The following is a 20,171-nucleotide window of genomic DNA, read 5'->3' on the forward strand; positions in this document are numbered from 1 at the left end:
ATCATCCTACATCACTGCAGAAGTACAGACACAGTGTTTGCAACGTGAACATACAAAGAAGATCAAACAGCCTTAACAAAAAAGGTAAAACAGTGATATAGAACGATTTTGAAGTTGAGGGAGAACATGAGATGGGAGTTTTTCCACATTCACTAACTGACATGAACCAGAACAAAAACAGTCTAGGCAGAGTAAGACAAGACGAGCGTTTGACATTAAAAAGTATATAAATTGTATTATTTTTATTAAAATAACCGATCGTTTCACTAGGTAAGACCCTTCTTCCTTGGCTGGGATCGTTTACAACCACATTTGAGATCGTTTGAAGCTGCATTTAAACTACATTTTGGAAGTTCAAAATTGGGGCACCATATCAGTCCATTATATGGAGAAAAATCCTGAAATGTTTTCCTCAAAAAACAATTTCTTTACGACTGAAGAAAGACATGAACATCTTGGATGACAAGGGGGGTGACTACATTATCTGTGAATCCTTTAAATTAAACTGACCTGAGCTGAATGAACTATGTAACGTATATGAACTGAATCAACACTGAACTAACTTGAGCTGAATAATCACACTACTGTTTCTTACAGCTGCAAGTTTACATCATTGCCTCTGTTATTATTACCTGTGAATCTGTTTTGAGACAGTCTGTACTGTGTAAAGCACTATATAAATAGCTGACATCAGTTGACTAAATAACACAAATCACCTGCAGCAGTTTCGACAGAAGTTCGACTCCGTCATTGTCCAATCTGCAAGAAAAACAATAATGCGACTTCAGTAAATGACCTCCACCAGCGTGTCATTATCTTTTTTTTTTTTTTACAGCAGGATGACGGTGTCAGGCATCAGGCCCAGAGGACAGCTGTCGTTACCGCGGAGTGTGGTTGTGGAGACAGTCGGCGCGGTAACGGGGGTAGTTATAGGAGATGAATTCCTCGTTAGAGGTTATTCCGGGCCAGGTCTCCTCTGTGGGCGTACCTATGAAAAGACGCAGGAGGGTTTATAAATATCGCAGTGACACACACGGAGACAAACCGTCAGATCTAGAGCCAGAGAGAGGCGAGTGGGAGAGGAGGAGAGAGTGGGTGAGAGAGCGGTACCGAGCAGTTTGAAGATAAAGTGCAGCTCCTCCTCCACCGTGGAGCCCGGGAACAAGGGTCGACCTGTAGACATCTCGTAGAAGATACAGCCAACACCCCTGCAATGAGAGTCATTAAAACTCAATGCAACTTCACCTCCACAGAAACTATGACATAACAGTTCAATTATTAGCTCACTAGTTGAATCGGCAGCACCACGGTACAAGAAAAACTTTAGTATTGTTTGTATACTATTATTACTATTACTATTAATTAATCATTTACATTTTTATATCAGTTGTAGTTTTAGTCATTTCAGTACTTCAGCTTAAACTTATTTCAGTTACTTGCCAGCTATTTTTTTTTTTTCAAAGGAAAATTCATTTTGCTATTGCCGTCATGTGTTAGATCGATGCCTTTGGCCATTGCATCATGTCTTGTTGTGTTCTTCAGAGGCTGTGTCAAGTTATAAGAAGTTCAAAATGTCTCTGACATCTGCTGCACTACATCTAGCTGTTTTGAACACATGCTGTAACACATGGCAGCAATAGCAATATGAAAAAAAAAAAATCTCCTACATTTTCAATTGCTAAAATAAAATAAAAATTTTCAATTTGTAAATGACAATCAAAACTAAAAATCATTTTTGGTCATTGAAATAAGGTTTTAAATAAAATACATATGAAGTACAAAATAAAAACTGAAATAAATTTTTTAATAAAAGTACATTATTAATATTAGATGGAAAAGCTTTTCCTTAGATGGAAACTAGAAATGTTGCCTGGGCATTTTAGTTGAAGTACTAAAACAAAAAATAATATTAAAGCTAGGTAGAAATATAAAAAAATATATATTAATAAAAGTTTAAATGACTAAATTATTAATACATACTATAATAATATACACTACCAGTTTTTAAACGGTAAGATTTTTAATGTTTTTAAAGAAGTCTCTTCTGCTCAGCAAGCCTGTGTTTATTTGAATCAAAGTACTGCAAAAAAAGAGAAATATTTTTACTATTTTAAAATCACTGTTTTCTATTTGAATATATTTTAAAATGTAATTTATTCCTGTGATTTCAAAGCTGAATTTTTAGCATCATTACTCCAGTGTCACATGATCCTTCAGAAATCATTCTAATATTCTGATTTGCTGCCCAAAAACATTTTTTTTTATTATCAATATTTAAAACAGCTAAGTACATTTTTTCAGGATTCTTCGATGAATAGAAAGTTCAGAAGAACAGCATTTATGTGAAATAAAAAAAATCTTTGTAACATTAGAAATGTCTTTATCATCACTCTCGATCAATTTAAAGCATCCTTCATAAATAAAAGTATTAATTTCTATAATCTCTTTATAATCTATAATCTTTCTATTCATCAAAGAATCCTGAAAAGATTTACTCAACTGTTTTAACTATTAATAATAATAATAATAATAATAATAATGTTTCTTGAACAGCAAATCAGCATATTAGAATGCACCAATTTAAAGCATCCTTGCTAAATAAAAGTATTATTTCTATAATTTCTTTTATATTTTTCTTTTTTAATTTCTTCTATCATTTTATTGTTTTAGCTGTATTTTGGATCAAATAAATGCAGGCTTGGTGAGCAGAAGAGACTTCTTTAAAAAACATTACAAATCTGACTGTTCAAAACCTTTTGACTGGTAGTATTAAAAAAATAAATTAATTAATTTAAAAAAAAAAGTAAAATAACACTAATTCCACAAACAAGCCAAGTAAGGTAACTCATCAAGTGGATGCTCACCACATGTCAATCTGAGTGGAATAGTCTGTGCTGCCCAATAGGATGTCAGGGGGGCGGTACCAGAGCGTCACCACCTCATTGGAGTAGGTCTTGGTGGGAATCGACTTTGCTCGTGCCAGACCTGAAGACCAAACAAAAAACAAATTTACAAACAAGTTTGGCCAGTTTTAACAAGCTTTGTACAGCTTTACCAGACATTACACATCTCCACTTAAAGGATTAGTTCACTTCCAGAATAAATAATTTCCTGATTATTCACTCACCCCCATGTCATCCAAGATGTTCATGTCTTTCTGTCTTCAATCACAAAGAAATGAAGGTTTGACTTTCTTTGCAAGTTACTACGTAATGCCTGAAGTCATGCTAGTGCAAGATGGGCATTTGTGGTTAAAAAGTATATACATTTGTAATTTCTTTTAGAAAAGGACGAATCGTTTCGCCAGATAAGACCCTTATTCGTTGGCTGGGATGGTGTAGAGTCCTTTGAAGCTGCACTGACACTGCGATTTGGACCTTCAACTCATTGCCCACCATTGAAGTCTATTACATGGAGAAAAATCCTGGAAAAACCTTCATTTCTTTGTGACTGAAGAAAGACAGACATGAACATCTTGGATGACAAGGGGGTGACTGCATTATCAGGAAATATTTGATTCTGGAAGTGAACTAATCCTTTAAGCCCTACCAGACGTTTAGCACACTAGATGCTTTTAGCCAAAGCAACAGTGCAATGATTACAGAGACAATGCAACTGGAGCAACCTGAGGTTGGGTTTTTTTCGAGTAGGTAAGTGGGCAGCCGGTTTTTATTAACCACCAGGTTACACCACCCACACAGTGTGAGAACACAGTGTGGTTAGTTACAGCACGTTTGCACGATACAGACCAAAGTCAGCCAGCTTTAGCTCCCCGCGGTCGTTGATCAGGAGATTTTGGGGCTTGAGGTCTCGGTGAAGGACTTTGCGTCTGTGACAGTAGTTCAGACCACGCAACAGCTGAAACAGGAACAGCTGAGACGGAAAAAGCACACAGGTGTATAATAAGAACACCGCCTATGATTGCCATACGCAACAGAATGATTATGAGAAACAGAAAATGAAAGACATTTGTCAAAAAGGCCTTACCTTGACATTGTGCATATGAATGCAGTTTCCACAGTCATCCAGGTACTGTTTCAGGTCTTTATCCTAGGAGATAATAGAAGGCATTACAGTAAGTGATGAATAAACAAAACTTATATAAAACTTACGTAACTTATATGAAAGTTTTATTTTCGTGGGCAGGGATTCAAAAGCTTTTTTAAAAATATGTTTTAAATGAACAATTAACAACACATTGACATGTTCTCTGATGTTGGTTAATTGTTACACGACATGCAGGTAAACAAAAAAATAATATTTAAAAAAAATAATATAATAAAATAATAAAATAATTATAAAATAATATAATAAAAAATAATTTATTTGTTTATTTATTTAGATTTTTTATTTTATTTTTAAAATTATTTACTTTAATCCTAAATTCTTTTCATTTAGCTTTGACATCGTTATCAATTTAGGATCCTTGTTTTTATGCCAGATCAATCTGCTCTATAATTTAATTTTAAGCTATAATGCTGATAGATATGCCGTCCAAAAATAATTTCAATTTAATTAACTACGCTTGTTTGGACAAGAGCAATCTGACTTGTAGTTTAACTACTTCAAATCATGAGCAGCATGCAACTTGGCAAGCTACGGTTTCCAAATAGCTTCTCGAACACTGCTGTGCAGATGACTGTGTGTGAGATCATAAGTACAGTTAAAATGTGTGCAGAGTACAGTGAAATACTACACATGTGAGCGACTCACCAAGTACTCGAACACGAGCGTAAGAGACTTCTGAGTGTGGATGATGTCATGAAGAGTCACAATATTGGCGTGCTTCAGGTCCTTCAACAGAGACACTAGAGAGACACAGAAAGAGGCAGATTATTCCTCAAACACACGACCTTCTGTACTTCACACTTTATGAATATTCACTAAATGACAAGGACGAACGACAAGCGAGCCTGAAGCAAACGTTACCGCAAAAATAGCTGCAAAATATCATTTCTTGCCAAATGGAACACACTTTTGCTACTGAACCTTTAAGACTTTGATATGTAAATGAACTTACAGTTGAGGTTAAACATTTACTTACACCTTCCAGAATCTGCAAAATGTTAATTATTTCACCAAAATAAGAGGGATCGAACAAAATTCATGTTTTTTTTATTTAGTACTGACCTGAATAAGATATTTCACATAAAAGACATTTACTTATATTCCGCAAGAGAAAATAATAGTTGAAAAAAATGTACATATGTTTGATTCTTAAAGGGGCCATCGGATGCAAAGTTCACTTTTACATGTTGTTTGAACATTAATGTGTGTTGTCAGTCGACCCTATAATGATACAAATCCATGCAGTGGTTTTTAATTAATCTGTAAAAATAATATCCCCTTTTTCAAATCGAGCCGTTCTCAGATGCCTGTCGTTGTGGCGTCACATGTCAGAGGCCACTCCCACAATAGTTGATTGACATGAGCGTCTTACCTCAGATCAGCTGTAACAGTCCGACCTCCATTGTTCTGATGCTGGAGCAGGGATGTAAGTTAGACAAGAATATCTCTGATTGAGTGATTGAGGTGTTGTGTTGCAGGATGTAATAATGAACATAGTGGTCGTCATTTACTCCCGACATCTGAGCCACTGAAGATGCAGTGGATTACGTTTGTTTGTGAAGGGAATGCACCTCCCGATCCACATATATCCGTCTATGTTCACGCGAATCATTCATGATCCAGCTTCACTTACAGCAGAAGTGAGTATAAGGTTTTGTTTTTTATGAATCTTTGTGATTGCCTTTTCTAATAATGTGCTAGTTAACAAGTTTCGCAGCTAAACCCACGGCTCTTAATGCATCGTGTTTCCTTCTGGAGCATCAGTGAGTGTTTGAATCTTCTGTAATAGTTGAATGTGAGTACCTCAGTTGTCCTCAGTATGAAAAGATGGATCTCAAAATCATACAGTCATTGTTGGTAAGGGTTCAAATACACAAAAATGCTGGAAAACCAAAGAATTTGTGGGATCTGAAGTATTTTTCTGAAGAACAGCAGCAGTTTAACTGTTCAGGACAAACAAGGGACTCATGAACAACTATCACTAAACAAAAAACACAGCTGTGGATCATTCAGGAACAACACAGTGTTAAAAATCAAGTGTATGAAAACTTTTGAACGGGGTCATTTTCATATACTATATGTAAACTATATGTAAACGTCTTTTATGTGAAATATCTTATTCAGGTCAGTACTAAATACAAAATAACATGCATTTTGTATGATCCCTCTTATTTTGGTTAAATAATTAACATTTTGCAGATTCCGCAAGGCAACTTCTGACCTCAACTGTAGTTATGGATTGCTAACCTGAAGCGAGCTGTTTTTGCACTTTAATTTTTCATAAATAATCAGGATGGGCTGGTGAGGAAGCTCTGAGTGAACTTTCTGCAAATAAGCCTTTAAAATGTAACAATAGCTGCTGACAGCAAATTTAGGGAATGACAGTCTAATTTAGAACATCCCACATTTAACAGCACAAATGTCTGTCACTGCGTAAGCATGTGGGAAATTTGGGGCAGTAGTTTAGTGATCTAATTTTAGTGCTGATCCACTACGGCATGCTTGTAACCCACCTTCTCTAATAGCAGTGCACGGAGCTCCCTCCTCGTGCTCCAAGCGGATCTCCTTCAGAGCCACCAGGTTATCCGTCAACTTACTGCGACCCTTATATACTGTAGCGTAGGTGCCCTGAGAGAGAGAAAAAGACAACTATGTACAGTAACATGACTAGGCTGTTTGAAACACAGCTATTATGATAACCCGATTGAGAAGTTACCTCTCCTAGTTTATCCAGTTTCACATACGTCTCCAACTTCCCAAATCCGATCTCAGACTGGAAAGACACAGAGAAAAACGACGTCACAACACGGTCCTAAAAAGCATCATTTAAGCAGCATGGGGATACAGGGCAGAACATTTCAAAGGCATTCATGTGAACTCATTAGAATGCTCCCGTTTCAGACGGCTGTGCTGGGCTGGTCGTAGAGGTTTATATAACACACACAGACAACATGAGCTAAAATATCCCTCCCCAAAATAAATAGGGAACAACTGAAGTGTAACAAATGAAGTGTTTAAACGCATCACAGATCAAGCGTGTGTCAACAGCACTGAATAAACACCACGGGCTGGGTTTATATGTCATATCAAGGACGGCTGAGATTGTAGCATATCACAATAATTCATTAAAAGCAAGATCTGTCAAGAAAACTTTTTAGAACATGCCTGAATCGTATTTCGCCCAAATAAGAAAAGTCTTTAGGACTCTATTTTGTCTCTTCTGCTCATCAAGCCTGCATTTATTTGATCCAAAGTACAGCAAAAACAGGAAAAATCTGAAATAATTATTTACTACTTAAAATAACTTTATTTGAATATTTAAAAATGTCATTTATTCCTGTGATCAAAGCTAATTTTCAGCATCATTACTCCAGTCACATGATCCTTCAGAAATCATTCTGATATTCTCATTTCCTACTCAAAAAACATTTATTTTTATTATTATTATTATTATTATTGTTGAAAACAGTCAGTTTCCAGGTTTCTTTGATGAATAGAAAGTTCAGTAGAACAGCGTTTATCTGAAATAGAAATAGAAATAAAAAAACCTTTGTAACGTTATGTCTTTATCATCACTTCGGATCGATTTAAAGCATCTATGCTAAATAAAAGTATTAATTTCTATCATTTCTTAACCAAAAAAAAATATATATATATACTGATTAAATTTTTGAATGGCGTAGTCATTTTAATTTTATCATAAAAAATGTATTCAACTTGTTTTAAATATTGATAATAATAATAATAATAATAAATCTTTCTTGAACAGCAAATCGGCATATTAGAATGATTTGTGAAGGATCATGTGACACTGAAGACTGGAGTAATGATGCTGAAAATTCAGCTTTGAAATCACAGAAATAAATGACATTTTAAAATATATTCAAATAGAAAGCAGCTATTTTTAGTAAAAAAATATTTCATATTATTACTGCTTTTGCTGTATTTTGGATCAAATAAACGCAGGCTTGGTGAGCGGAAGAAAATTCTTTAAAAAACACAAAAAAATCTTCCTGTTCAAATACTTTTGACTGGTAGTGTATATATATTTTATATAAAATAGTGAGAAGTACAGAGAGGAGATGTGCTAAATTACAATGAATAATGTCAAAAGCAAAAAATAAAATATAAAAAAAATTATACAGAGTTTCAACATTTTGTTGTTCACAGTGCTCCTCCTGATTTTTGGGGTGAAATATGACCCAGCCATTTCTTTTTGAGGCTCACTTATTTTCCTTTGACATTGTGCGACACTAATATTTTCAGAACGGTTTTAGCAGCGAGACACGCCATGAAAGTTTGTCTTGTCTGTGCGTTCACAATGCTTTCAAAGCACTGATAATGTGACCCTGAACAAACAAGACAAGTCAAGTAGAAGAGCAAAGACACTCAAAGAGAGAGAGACACAGAATGAAAGATCGAGCAAAATAACTGGTGGCAAAAAAAACAAAGACAAAAAACGAGGGCACGAGTCTAAAAAAAAAAATAAATAAATAAAACAAATTGTATACATTTTTAATTTTTAATTTAAACTTTATATGTTTTTACAACAGCATCAAAGGTGAAAACTCAAGAGTAATTTAAAAACGATAAAAAAGCCTTAGTTACAATAATTTATATTTATATATTTATATCAGTAATTAATATTATTAAATTATTTATGCAATTAATTACATATTACATAATACAAAAATAAAATTAGATAGATATAAAATTAGATCTTTCCATTTGAAATTATTTTTTTTTTAAAAATCTAATATTTGTTAGCGGGAATTTTTAATAAAAAATCTTTAATAAAGTTTCCTATATATAAGCTTTACAGTCAAAGTATTAAAAAAAATAAAATCACATATAGGCCATTTTTCTCCTTTAAATAAATATGACCAATTCTACAACTTGTATATACAGTCTGGTCATTTTTACATTTTTATTTTCTATTATTTATTTTATTTCTATTAATTATAACTGGATTAACTTTGTATAATTACTCATAGATTCTATCACATAAAATGAATTGTTACATTGATTAGACTAGTATGATATGGGCCATACTGGAAAAAAACTCACAAAAAAATTGGATTTGAGTAGAAAATCGGGCACAAGCAGAGGCTGAAAAAAGGAAAGCGTTTTACAGAAAGGAAACCCAGTGGAGAGGCATTACCAGCGATACTCTGCGTAATCTCCGGCTGAGCGGTTTGTCAAACAGGGGGCTGTTGAGGCTGAATTTCTCCAGGTAGCCATCAGGAAGCCTGATATCGGCAGGCAGAGACAGACGTTTGTTTATGTCCTGAGAGGGAAAGGAGGAGGAGGAGGAGGGAGAAAACCATTATTAGTTAAGGCCTAAAGGTTTCGTTACACTCCATAACAGTAATAACCCATCTGGCCCGCAGGCTAGTCATCTAACTGATGGGTACCACGCCGTGGAGCGTTTTCAGTACCCACAATGCACCATTAGTCACACGCAACTGACGCACCTTCAATAGCAACGAACAAGCTAATGGTTATTACATGGTACGTGCTTTGATTGAAGCAAACAAAACAAAAACAAAGGTAAGCCTTGGAAAACTGCATGTTTTTGTTACCCAACACAGCTTGTCCCACTCAAATAGTGACAGTAAGAAACACGAACATACCTCTGTGGAAATTTTGCGACCGGGGTTGTTTCTCAGACGAACTCGGACGGGGCTGTGCACCTCATCGGAGGACGTGGCCGAAGCCTGATCGCTTTCGCCATCCGAACCCATTTTTACATCCTCGTGGACGATTTCTGCATTTACAGACACAACCACACACACAAAAACATTGGCATGCTGTGCTGACGTCAAAATGGTTTGAATAAATCAAATTTTGTGTTTCTAAATGTCTTTTCACCACTTCATGATTCTATTTTAAACCCAAAGTAATGCTGATGTATCATCTGTGAGCCTGCAACACTCTCCAAATGCATCTCTTACACATTTATCTGTCTGTCTCTGCTGCATTTATATGACTCGGAGATTCATACCACACTACAGCTGAGGAACTACTTAGCTGCTCTGAAAGGAGATCCGTCTCGTACCCACACAAAAGGAAAAAAAATAGAAGTCATTATCTTCCACTCATTTATTCACTCGCCGTCCCATCCCCCCCCATTAAACCATAACACAACATCCCACCCCCTCTCGCTCCACACACACACACACACACACACACACACTCACACACTCACACACTCAGCCCCTGTATAATAGTGCAGTGGTTCTCAAATGATTTTGCTTCAGGATGCAGATTTTACATTAGACATCAAGCGACCGGGGCAAACATGAATTATGAGTAGCACAAAATTAATCAAAAATGTCCTTAAAATCAAATACGGAAATGCAAAATGAACAACAGCTACTGAACAAGACAATCTGTCACATTTCTCATGAATTTTCAATAGTTTTATGCACTTGGCAGCCAATAACTGATGTGGTTTTGGTCTTTTATAATGTTTTACCTTGCATGCATTTTATTCCACTTATTTAGTCTGCTTTATGCAGTATCTTATAATCAGTGCTATGATTTATAATCCTTTGATTCATGCTTATTTTATTTACATAATTTTGCATCATCAACATTTCTTTGTTTTAACGTCATTGCTTGTATTTTGTGTCAATTGCTTGTTCATGCTTTCAAAATGCATTGAATTTGTTTGAAAGGTGCTACAGAAATACATCTTTTTATTTCAATGTCTAATTTGGTTATCATCTACCAAGTGGTAAAAATATGAAAATATTGTAGTGTCTTGGTGGATGCATGGCCTTCAACAACAGAAGATATGGGAAATGTGTTTTTCTCCTCCTCTTGATAAGCATAGTTATTTTGCTGTCCTGCTTATGCATAATTATATGGTTAGCTGCATTTTATCATGTGCATTTAACACTGTTTTTTTCCCTGAGTTGCAATCCACCAATTGAGAACCACTGAAATATTGTATGTGTCTATTCTGCATTTCACAAGATTCCAGTTGTTCAGCAGGGTTGGGAATCAAGAACTGGTTTCTTTTTTGTAAGAAAATATAATCTAATTATTTTATGACATTCGCTTCTGCTAACAGTCATCAATGTGGACGGAACTCTTAAAAAAAAAAAAAAAAAGAGAAAAGAAATATAAACATGTTATTTGCAAGTCAGTAATCCATTGCTTCTTGCAATTAAAGGATTAGTTCACTTCCAGAATAACAATTTCCTGATCATTTATAAACACCATGTCATTAAAGATATTTATGTCTTTCTTCAGTTGAGAAGAAATTAAGGTTTTTGAGGAAAACATTCCAGCATTTTTCTCCATATAGTGGATTTCAATAGGAGCCAACGGGTTAAAGGTGCAAATTGTAGTTTCAATGCAGCTTCAAAGGGCTCTACATGATCCCAGACAAGGAGTAAGGGTCTTAAACAGCGAAAAAAATAAATACTTTTTAACCACAATTGCTTTTTTTGCACTAGCTTGACTCTGTGTAGTTAATTTGAGAAGGTCACATGTGATGTAGGTGGAAATACCGACCCAGTGTTTACAAAGCAAACATGCAAAGAAAGTCAAAAGCTTTGACAAAAAGGAGGAGAAAAATGAGAAGTTTTTCACTCTACCCTACCTTTCTGAACCTGATTACACAGAGGAAGTACTAACCTTATGACTTTTCCTATGTGATTGCATAATGCGTGATGTTTTTTTTTTTGTTTTTTTTAAGAAAACGACAGATTGTTTCACTAGATAAGATCCTTATTCCTCGGCTGGGATCATATAGAGCCCTTCGAAGCTGCACTGAAACTGCAATTTGGACCTTCAACCCATTGATCCCCATTGAAGTCCACTACATGGAGAAAAATCCTGTAACATTTTTCTCAAAAACCTTAATTTCTTTTTAACTAAAAAAAGAAAGACATGAACGTCTTGGATGACATGGGGTGAGTACATTATCAGGATTTTATTTATTTATTTATTTTTTTTTTCGGCATATGAACTAAATAACACCTTTTCAGGATACATATGCTGTTTTGCAAACATCAGCTGTATGAGATCACTTCAGCAGAACCGTAATAACAGATCAGAAGCAACTGCACAATCAGAAACAAGTATACAACTCTGTAAAAACACTGTAGCTTCGCTGTCTTTATTACTCTTAAACCCACTTTGGGTTTAAAGGAGAAGTCCACTTCCAGAACAAAAATGTACAAATAATGTAGTCACCCCCTTGTCATCCAAGATGTTCATGTCTTTCTGTCTTCAGTTGTGAAGAAATTATGGTTTTTTAGGAAAACATTTCAGGATTTTTCTCCATATAATGGACTTCATTGGTGCCCTGATTCTGAACTTTCAAAATGTAGTTTAAATGCAGCTTCAAAGGCTCTAAACGATCCCAGATGAGGAAGAAGGGTCTTATCTTGCGAAACAATTTGTTATTTTCTAAAAAAAAAAGTTACAATTTACATACTTTTTAACCTCAAACGCTCATCTTGTCTAGGTCTGCATGAACTCTGTTTTTTCTGGGTCAATACAGTTAGGGTATGTCGAAAAACTCCCATCTCATTCTCCTCCAACTTCAAAATCATCCTACATTTTTTTTTCAAATTGTAAATTTCTTTAGAAAATTACAGATCGTTTCGCTAGATAAGACCCTTCTTCCTCAGCTGGGATCATTTTGGAGTCCTTTGAAGCTGCATTGAAACTACATTTTGGACATTCAAAGTCCATTATATGGAGAAAAATGCTGAAATGTTTTCCTCAAAAAAATATTTCTTTACGACTGAAAAAAAAAAAAAAAAAAAAGACATAAACAACTTGGATGACAAGGGGGTGAGCACTAGGGAGACCACCTGACAATAGGGCTGTTGCGGAACATAGATGTGATTTTGCGGGACAATGCGGGACATGTGTGAGACTGATACATTTTCTACTGTTATGCTGTGTAAATACTGATTACATCCGTTGTCATATGCACACATCTGTGTTTCTGAGCGCGCACATGCAAGCGAGAGAAAGCGCGTCTTTTTAATGAGAATAATAGATAGATATTACAATAATGTGCTCTAGACATTTGTCAATAAAATAACGCCATAGAAGCCGCCTCAAACAAACTATTAAAATAAGAAGAAAGTCGCGACTGAGAAAGCTGCATCGATTTTTTTTTTTAACTGGTTAAAATGAACAGGAATATTGTGTTTTTCCGTGTGCGCTCGACCATTTCCGTTGGTGGTTCTAGATCACTTGATGAGGTCTGCAAATCCTTTGCACAGAAACTATGCTCCGAAAAGCATAAATAAAAAGCTATTTTTAAAAAGGCAAAAGAATGTTTCTTAATATGATCGTTAAAAACCAACAGACACGGGACATTTTCTCAATATGCGACATGCGGAACAAGGGGTGAAAATGCTGTGCGGTTCAACCCTAGTGAGCACATTATCTGTAAATGTTTGTTCTGGAAGCAAACTACTCCTTCAACAGGATAGTTCAGCCAAAAATTAAAGTTCTGTTATCATCTGTGACCCTGGAGCACAAAACCAGTCTTATGTTGCACAGGTTTATTTGTAGCAATAGCCAAAAATACATTGTATGGGTCAAATTTATCGATTTTCCTTTTATGCCAAAAATCATTAGGATATTAAGTAAATATATAAAAACTTAACTTTTGATTAGCAATATGCATTGCTAAGAACTTCATTTGGACAACTTTAAAGGTGATTTTCTCAATATTTAGATTTTTTTGCACCCTCAGACTCCTGCATTGCAAATAGTTGGGCCAAATATTGTCATATATCAATGTATAAATCTCAATTTATAAAAAAAAAAAAAAAAGTACCCTTACGACTGGTTTTATGGTCCAGGATCACATTTACTCACCTTCACGTTGTTCCATAACCTGTATGAATATTTTGAAGAATGTGTGTAACCAAACTGAGCAACTATTTGTGTTCCCGGATCTTGAAGCAGATGAAAGAAACTGATACAGGTTTGGAACAACTTGAAGGTGAGTAAACAACGACAGGAATTTCATTTTTGGGTGAACTGTTCCTTTAAGAGAAATAAAGACAGAGAAGTTGCTTTGTCATCATTGTTCTGCTAAAATTATCTCATTGTTTGACAACAGGCCTTCAAGGGAAGTAAATGCAACAATTATTAACCGAAGCGATAAGGAACATGGAATGGGAAGCAAAACTGTTCAAATTCCTTACGATTCCCATCCCTGCTGTGCAACCTCACACACATCACACTCTCGCCCTCTGTGTGCATGCGTGTACGTGCGTGTGAATGTACCGAGGCGCGTGGTGTGGTTGAGATAGGAGCTGAGACTGCGGCCCAGGGTGCGTGGTCTGCGCAGGGCGCTGCTGTAGGACTGCAGGAGGGAGTGCATGCTGAAGGAACCCCCCGAACCTCTCACTGAACCCCGCAGACCACCACTGCCGCCAACTGGCATGGCCTCTGGGAGGGAGGAGAGGGGAGGAGGACGACACACAGAGGAAACGAGGACGAGGAGAAGGGGGGGAAGGGCAGAGAAGGAGCCGGGAAGGAGAATGTAAATGTGGCGGGACACATAATGGAATTGAGGGTTATGGGTAGGGAAAAGAAAACGGAGCAGGAGTGAAAGGAAAAGGGGTGAATAAAGAAGATTAGTGTATTATGGAGAAGAAAAAGAAAAGGAGAATGAGCGATGTGGTTCGGATGAAACGGTAACGGTGGGTAGCAAGTGTTTGTGATTAACAGAGAAGAAGGAAAAAGGGAGAAAAACAAGGTTTGGGGGGAAAGGTCACAGGACGAGAAGAAAAAAAAAAAGGAAATATTAAATTAAAAACAGAAAAAGTCAAATTTAAGAGCATGCATTCATTTTTCCAAAACTGTTATTTAAAAAGAAAGAGATCAATTTACAAGGAACATCTTCAGTGTTAGTAAATGAGGTACAAGGGCCACAATTATTAAGCAACGACACTGATAAATTCATTTTCTCGCTGCCGGTAATTGTTTCTAATGATGCTCTGCACTGTGGCGGCGATTAAAACGACACACAAGGGCATCGATTCATCAGCATACGAAAGCCAAATGCATTTCAAATCAGGGTTTGGAGAAATGCCAAAACACACTACAAAAGAACGAGATGGATTTGCAGACTGGATGTGATGACGTATTTGCATATGGTAATTAGAACACATAACACGTACATATATATATATATATATATTATCGACTTGGGTGAGACGGTTATGGAGGTAGATGTCAAACTGAAGCTGTTTCGTTGAAACTGTCGGATCTGAGATGAGCAGGATCTGTCAGTGCGGTTAGCTCGAGATGGGAAGCCATGCTAGAAGACGCATGCTGATTGGTCAGAGGGGGTAACAGCAGGCAGGAGACAGTAGCTTAGCTCAACGCACGCAGAGCCATAGCCAGCCCAGGCTTTAAAACTCATTTCGAGGTTTTAATGCAATGCTTTAATGCTGCATACCCGTATCACACCGGCAGGCAACACGAAGGGAGGCAGAGGTGAATGTATATGCATTCAATGACGAATGGCTGAAAGACACTTTCTTAAAACCACACGGATTAATGCACAGCCTTGAGCTTTCCAGTAGATTCTAGGGAGTTTCAGGAGTTTTAAAGTAAAAACCGACCCCATTTACTTACTTCATAAACGTCTTCTATGTTCTTCGGTGCATGCTACTCATACAACACAGATCTGTTTTCATCATTTCTCAAAATATAGCAACACTCCCCACCTAAAATTAAAAGTATTTTTATTTTCTAAACACACAATAATAAGCTAATCAAACCAAATCCTGATGGATAAAAGCATGTTTTGCCCTACATACTGTCATTTCCTGCTGAACATTTTGCCACTTTAAAATACATCTGATTATTGGGTGTTTAAACATGTAGCAAATGCAATCGCCAGCTGTCTTTAATGCCTTCTTAAAGGGATAGTTCACCTAAAAATGAAAATTCTGTCATTATTTACTAGCCATTATGTTCCTCCAAACCTAAAATATTTTTATATATAGTGTTATTGTACACTATATATATTTACATTACTGTTCAAAAGTTTTTGAACAGTACGTTTTTATTTCTGCTCACCAAGCCTGCACTTATTTGATCCAAATACAGCAAAATACTATGAAATATTTACACTATTTAAAATAACTAATTTTCTATCTGAATATATTTTAAAATGTAATTTATTTCTGTGATTTCAAAGCTGAATTTTTAGCATCATTTCTCCAGTCACATGATCCTTCAGAAATCATTCTAATGTTCTGATTTGCTGCTCAAAAACATTTATTATTATTATTATTATTATGTTGAAAACAGCTGATTCAAATTTTCTTTGATGAATAGAAAGTTCAGAAGAACAGCATTTATCTGAAATTAAACTCTTTTGTAACATTATAAATGTCTTTATCATCACTTTTGATCAGTTTAAAGTATCCTTGCTAAATAAAAGCATTAATATCTATAATTTCTTTCCCCTCAAAATAATAAAAAAAATTATACTGATTCCAAGCCTTTGAATGGTGTAGTGTATAATGTTACAAATTTTTATTTCAGATAAATGCTGATCTTTGGATCTTTCTATTCTTCAAAGAATCCTGAAAAAATGTACTCAACTGTTTTAAATATTGAGTAAAAGTAAGAAGAACTATTTCTTGAACAGCATATCAGCATATTAGAATGATTTCTGAAGGATCATGTGACACTGAAGACTGGAGTAATGATTTCTTTTAAGTTTAAAGTCAGATTTTTGCTCCAAAGTAAAAGTTGTAGAAACCAGACCATTAATTTCCTTAACAAAATAAATATCTAAATAGAAAAATTTATTTCTGCATGTTCTAATGAGTTACATTGTTTCAAATCAAGAAACAGTTTTGGGTTGTCTGATAATGAGAATAATAATAATAATAATAATAATATCACTTTTTTTCCTCTTAGAAATGCACATTTGATAGTAGCTTGAGGATGCAGAGGTACATTTTTGTTCATTATCAATCAGTAACATCTAAAAACTGTAGCAACCTCAGTTTTATATGGTTACATTTATTCTGACCCAGCTTTTTTTTTTTATTAATTAAGCATTGGTCTCCCATAGTAGCAAGCATACATTTTAAATCACGATAAACGCGGGTAAAACCACACATAATAGTACCTCAATACCATGGTAAAATATAACTAAATGGTTTTATAGGTAACCTGTTTGTATGAAAAACGGTAGTCTAAAAACTTGCACACATGCTATAGCCTAATCACAAACACATACATACTATAATTATATACCATTACTCCTGTAATAAAATTCAATTTGAATATCCCACATTGCTGCCACAATACCATGGTGCAGTGAGTGTTACTACAGTAAATCCATGGTAAATGATGGCGACGTATAGATTGAAAAGTCTTCTGACTGTCTGGTTGCACACAGCTTTAAACTAGTTTGAATCACAGAGTCATGTGTGTTCATCGCTGAATTCAAGTGTTTCACACTCGCATGATGGAGTAAACGTATCCTTACTAGTGAGCTCACGCGGCGCAGCAGTTTGAACTTTGTTCCGAGTGGATAAGCGGTCCCCCCACATTTACTGTTCAAAAACTTTTGACTGGTAGTGTCTATATAGTATTTAGTAAAGAGACCAATGATTTCCACTAAATATGATGATTTCTACAAAAACTAAATATATAGACATTCCACAAAATAGCTTTCTTTATGTTACAAAGCAGACAAGAACTCAGAGTTTATATTTTAGGGTGAACTATCTCTTTAAGAGATTTTATGTCTGTAAATCAGTTACTGGACTCTGTTTCTTGAAACATTTTTGCTGAATTACTTAAAATAACATTTGTAACAAAACTGTTATAACACTGTCAAATAAATATAATTTGGTCATAAATTTAAGGGTTTTCTGTTGTATGCTATCAGCAAAGAAAACACAGTAGAAATATGTGCTTTTTTTTTTTTTTTGTCTTATCACATTTCAGACAGCAAGCTCGCAACTCAAAATTACTTTTTTTTTTCCCATGGTGTTATAGATTCAAATACAGCCCCTCCACTGAACAGTGGCAGGAAACACTGCTGTAAAGTAAATTCACTATATTAAAATTCATAGCTACTCTGTTCCAAATTTACAGCGTAGATGAAGTAAAATCCACAGATCTCACATTAGCCCATAAACATGAAGAGGAAGTTAGCAATTTAACTAAAATTACATATTTTACACTCAACATCACAGCACTAAAAGTGATCTGTTGACAGACTAAATGCTCTTTTTGATGTCTGGCCATTAGCAACAATTCTGGCAACTTTCTGGCTGCCATTATATAAAAACCCTGGAACAGATTGTACAGATGGCGCTGAATTTGAGCTGTTTTTATCCCCTCCGGTAAGAATGTTCTCACACACACACACACGAAACACATACACACTGGTTATGAGCGTCTGAAATATTACATGCCACAGAGTTTTCATGCACGTCCCAATATCGAGAAGGAATGACTGGGACGACCTTGAGGTGAAACGTAGTTATGTTGTAATGTTTGGTTAGATATGCTGAACCACACTAACTTGATTAGTCATCATAAAATAGATAAGTCGCCCAAGTTTGCACATTTTCTGCACCAACTGCCTTTGTGGAATATGGCGGAATGGAGTTAAACATGATGTGTTAAATGCAGCATCAAAGCCTAAATATTTAATAAACAATCACGCAAGAGAAGAACTGTACGCATGACGAGCATTTGAGTTCTGAGGAATTCTGTGGATGCAGATCTCAGGTTTACTGATAAGCTAATAATGCAATCCACCACGGGCATTAGGGCTGCACAATTAATCAAAATGAAATGAAAATGCGATACGGCTTAGTGCCATTATTAAATTGTTTTAATGAAATAAATATAGGCACTGCATTCTTACACACAAGTGGCTCATTATCCACAGGTGTTTGCAGCATTTCAGAGCAGCTTGGTTCGCAGTAAAAGTTGCTCAACACAAACTCCATCTCTGCTGTAGGTCACTTTACACCGATCTTGACATTCTTGCAATGAGAAGTGCTTATCAAAAAAACAAGATTCTCAAAAAGGTTAGTTCACCTAAAAAAGAAAATTCTGTCATCACACACAGAGAAAAAAAAAAATTTTTTTTTGGTGAACTGCCCCTTTAAGAGCTCTATATGATTTACAGTCAAAATAAAAGTTTGATGGTTTAACATTTGGAAATGAAGAAAGGAAATTAAGCACTGTAATTTTACAGTTGTAATGCAAAATTAATTATTAATTATTATTATAATTATTTTATTTTTTTTTAAATACACAAATTTTCAATGAAATATTACAACAGATTTTTTAAATTATTAAATTATTTTATTTTTATTATTTATTTTTTATTTAATATTTCATTTTAATTTTTATTTTAATATTTTATTACTATTACTTTCATTAGTAAATTTTTCCATTTTAAAATTTAATTATTTATTTATTTATTTTAATTTTTTATTTAATTTAATTGATATAAATTATAATTTTTCTTTTTATTTAATAATAGCAATAGCAATAATACATTTTATTACATTTTTATATATTTATTATTTATTTTATTTTATTATTATTATTATTATTATTATTTATTTATTTATTAAATAATAATAATAATAATAATAATAATAATATTATATTATTATTATTATTGTCAATTATTTTTATTTAATAGATATTTCAAATCTGTCATTATTAAATTCCAATCACAATTTCATCAGGGGAAAAAAAATTGCAATTACATTTTTCCTCCAAATCGTGCAGGCCCAATGAGCACTTTTCTATGCTTTACTGGTCAAATACAATTGCAGCCATATTCTGTGGATAAACTGCTGTACAATTATTGCAAAAAAAAACAAAAAAAAAAAAAAAAAAAAAAAAAAACAAGTGAACGTTACCGTACCGGAATCGCTATGTGCTCCTGTGTCCTGAGAGCTGATGGTCTCGCTCAAGGTCTTGTCCCCGCTGTTACCCCCTCGCAGCGTCAGGGACAGCTGCCGCTTGATCTTCCTCATGCGGTCCATCAGTGGGGGTGCGGGGGGCCGAGATGAGGGAGGTGGAGGGGCTGCCACTGTTCAACCGCC

At 35.0% G+C, this 20,171-nt stretch overlaps 1 protein-coding gene across 4 annotated transcripts in view; it reads right to left on the bottom strand.

Annotated features, from left to right (window-relative positions):
* Positions 1-20,171, bottom strand: part of cdk16 (cyclin-dependent kinase 16) — a 52,624-nt gene that overhangs the window by 24,579 nt on the left and 7,874 nt on the right. For 3 of the 4 annotated variants that reach the window (XM_051117174.1, XM_051117175.1, XM_051117177.1), the window contains exons 2-14: positions 19,991-20,171; positions 14,341-14,505; positions 9,702-9,835; positions 9,230-9,355; positions 6,785-6,841; positions 6,582-6,696; positions 4,714-4,808; positions 3,988-4,050; positions 3,750-3,873; positions 2,865-2,985; positions 1,111-1,208; positions 883-988; positions 717-759 (exon numbers count right to left, since the gene is read on the bottom strand). In XM_051117174.1, coding sequence (XP_050973131.1) covers positions 717-759; positions 883-988; positions 1,111-1,208; positions 2,865-2,985; positions 3,750-3,873; positions 3,988-4,050; positions 4,714-4,808; positions 6,582-6,696; positions 6,785-6,841; positions 9,230-9,355; positions 9,702-9,835; positions 14,341-14,505; positions 19,991-20,111 — 1,368 coding nt within the window. In that variant the 5' untranslated portion in view covers positions 20,112-20,171. The remainder of the gene's footprint in view (positions 1-716; positions 760-882; positions 989-1,110; positions 1,209-2,864; positions 2,986-3,749; positions 3,874-3,987; positions 4,051-4,713; positions 4,809-6,581; positions 6,697-6,784; positions 6,842-9,229; positions 9,356-9,701; positions 9,836-14,340; positions 14,506-19,990) is intronic. The other variant, XM_051117176.1, reaches the window with a different exon arrangement.

Source organism: Labeo rohita, chromosome 8, assembly GCF_022985175.1.
Source record: "Labeo rohita strain BAU-BD-2019 chromosome 8, IGBB_LRoh.1.0, whole genome shotgun sequence".
Taxonomy (NCBI): Eukaryota; Metazoa; Chordata; class Actinopteri; order Cypriniformes; family Cyprinidae; genus Labeo; species Labeo rohita.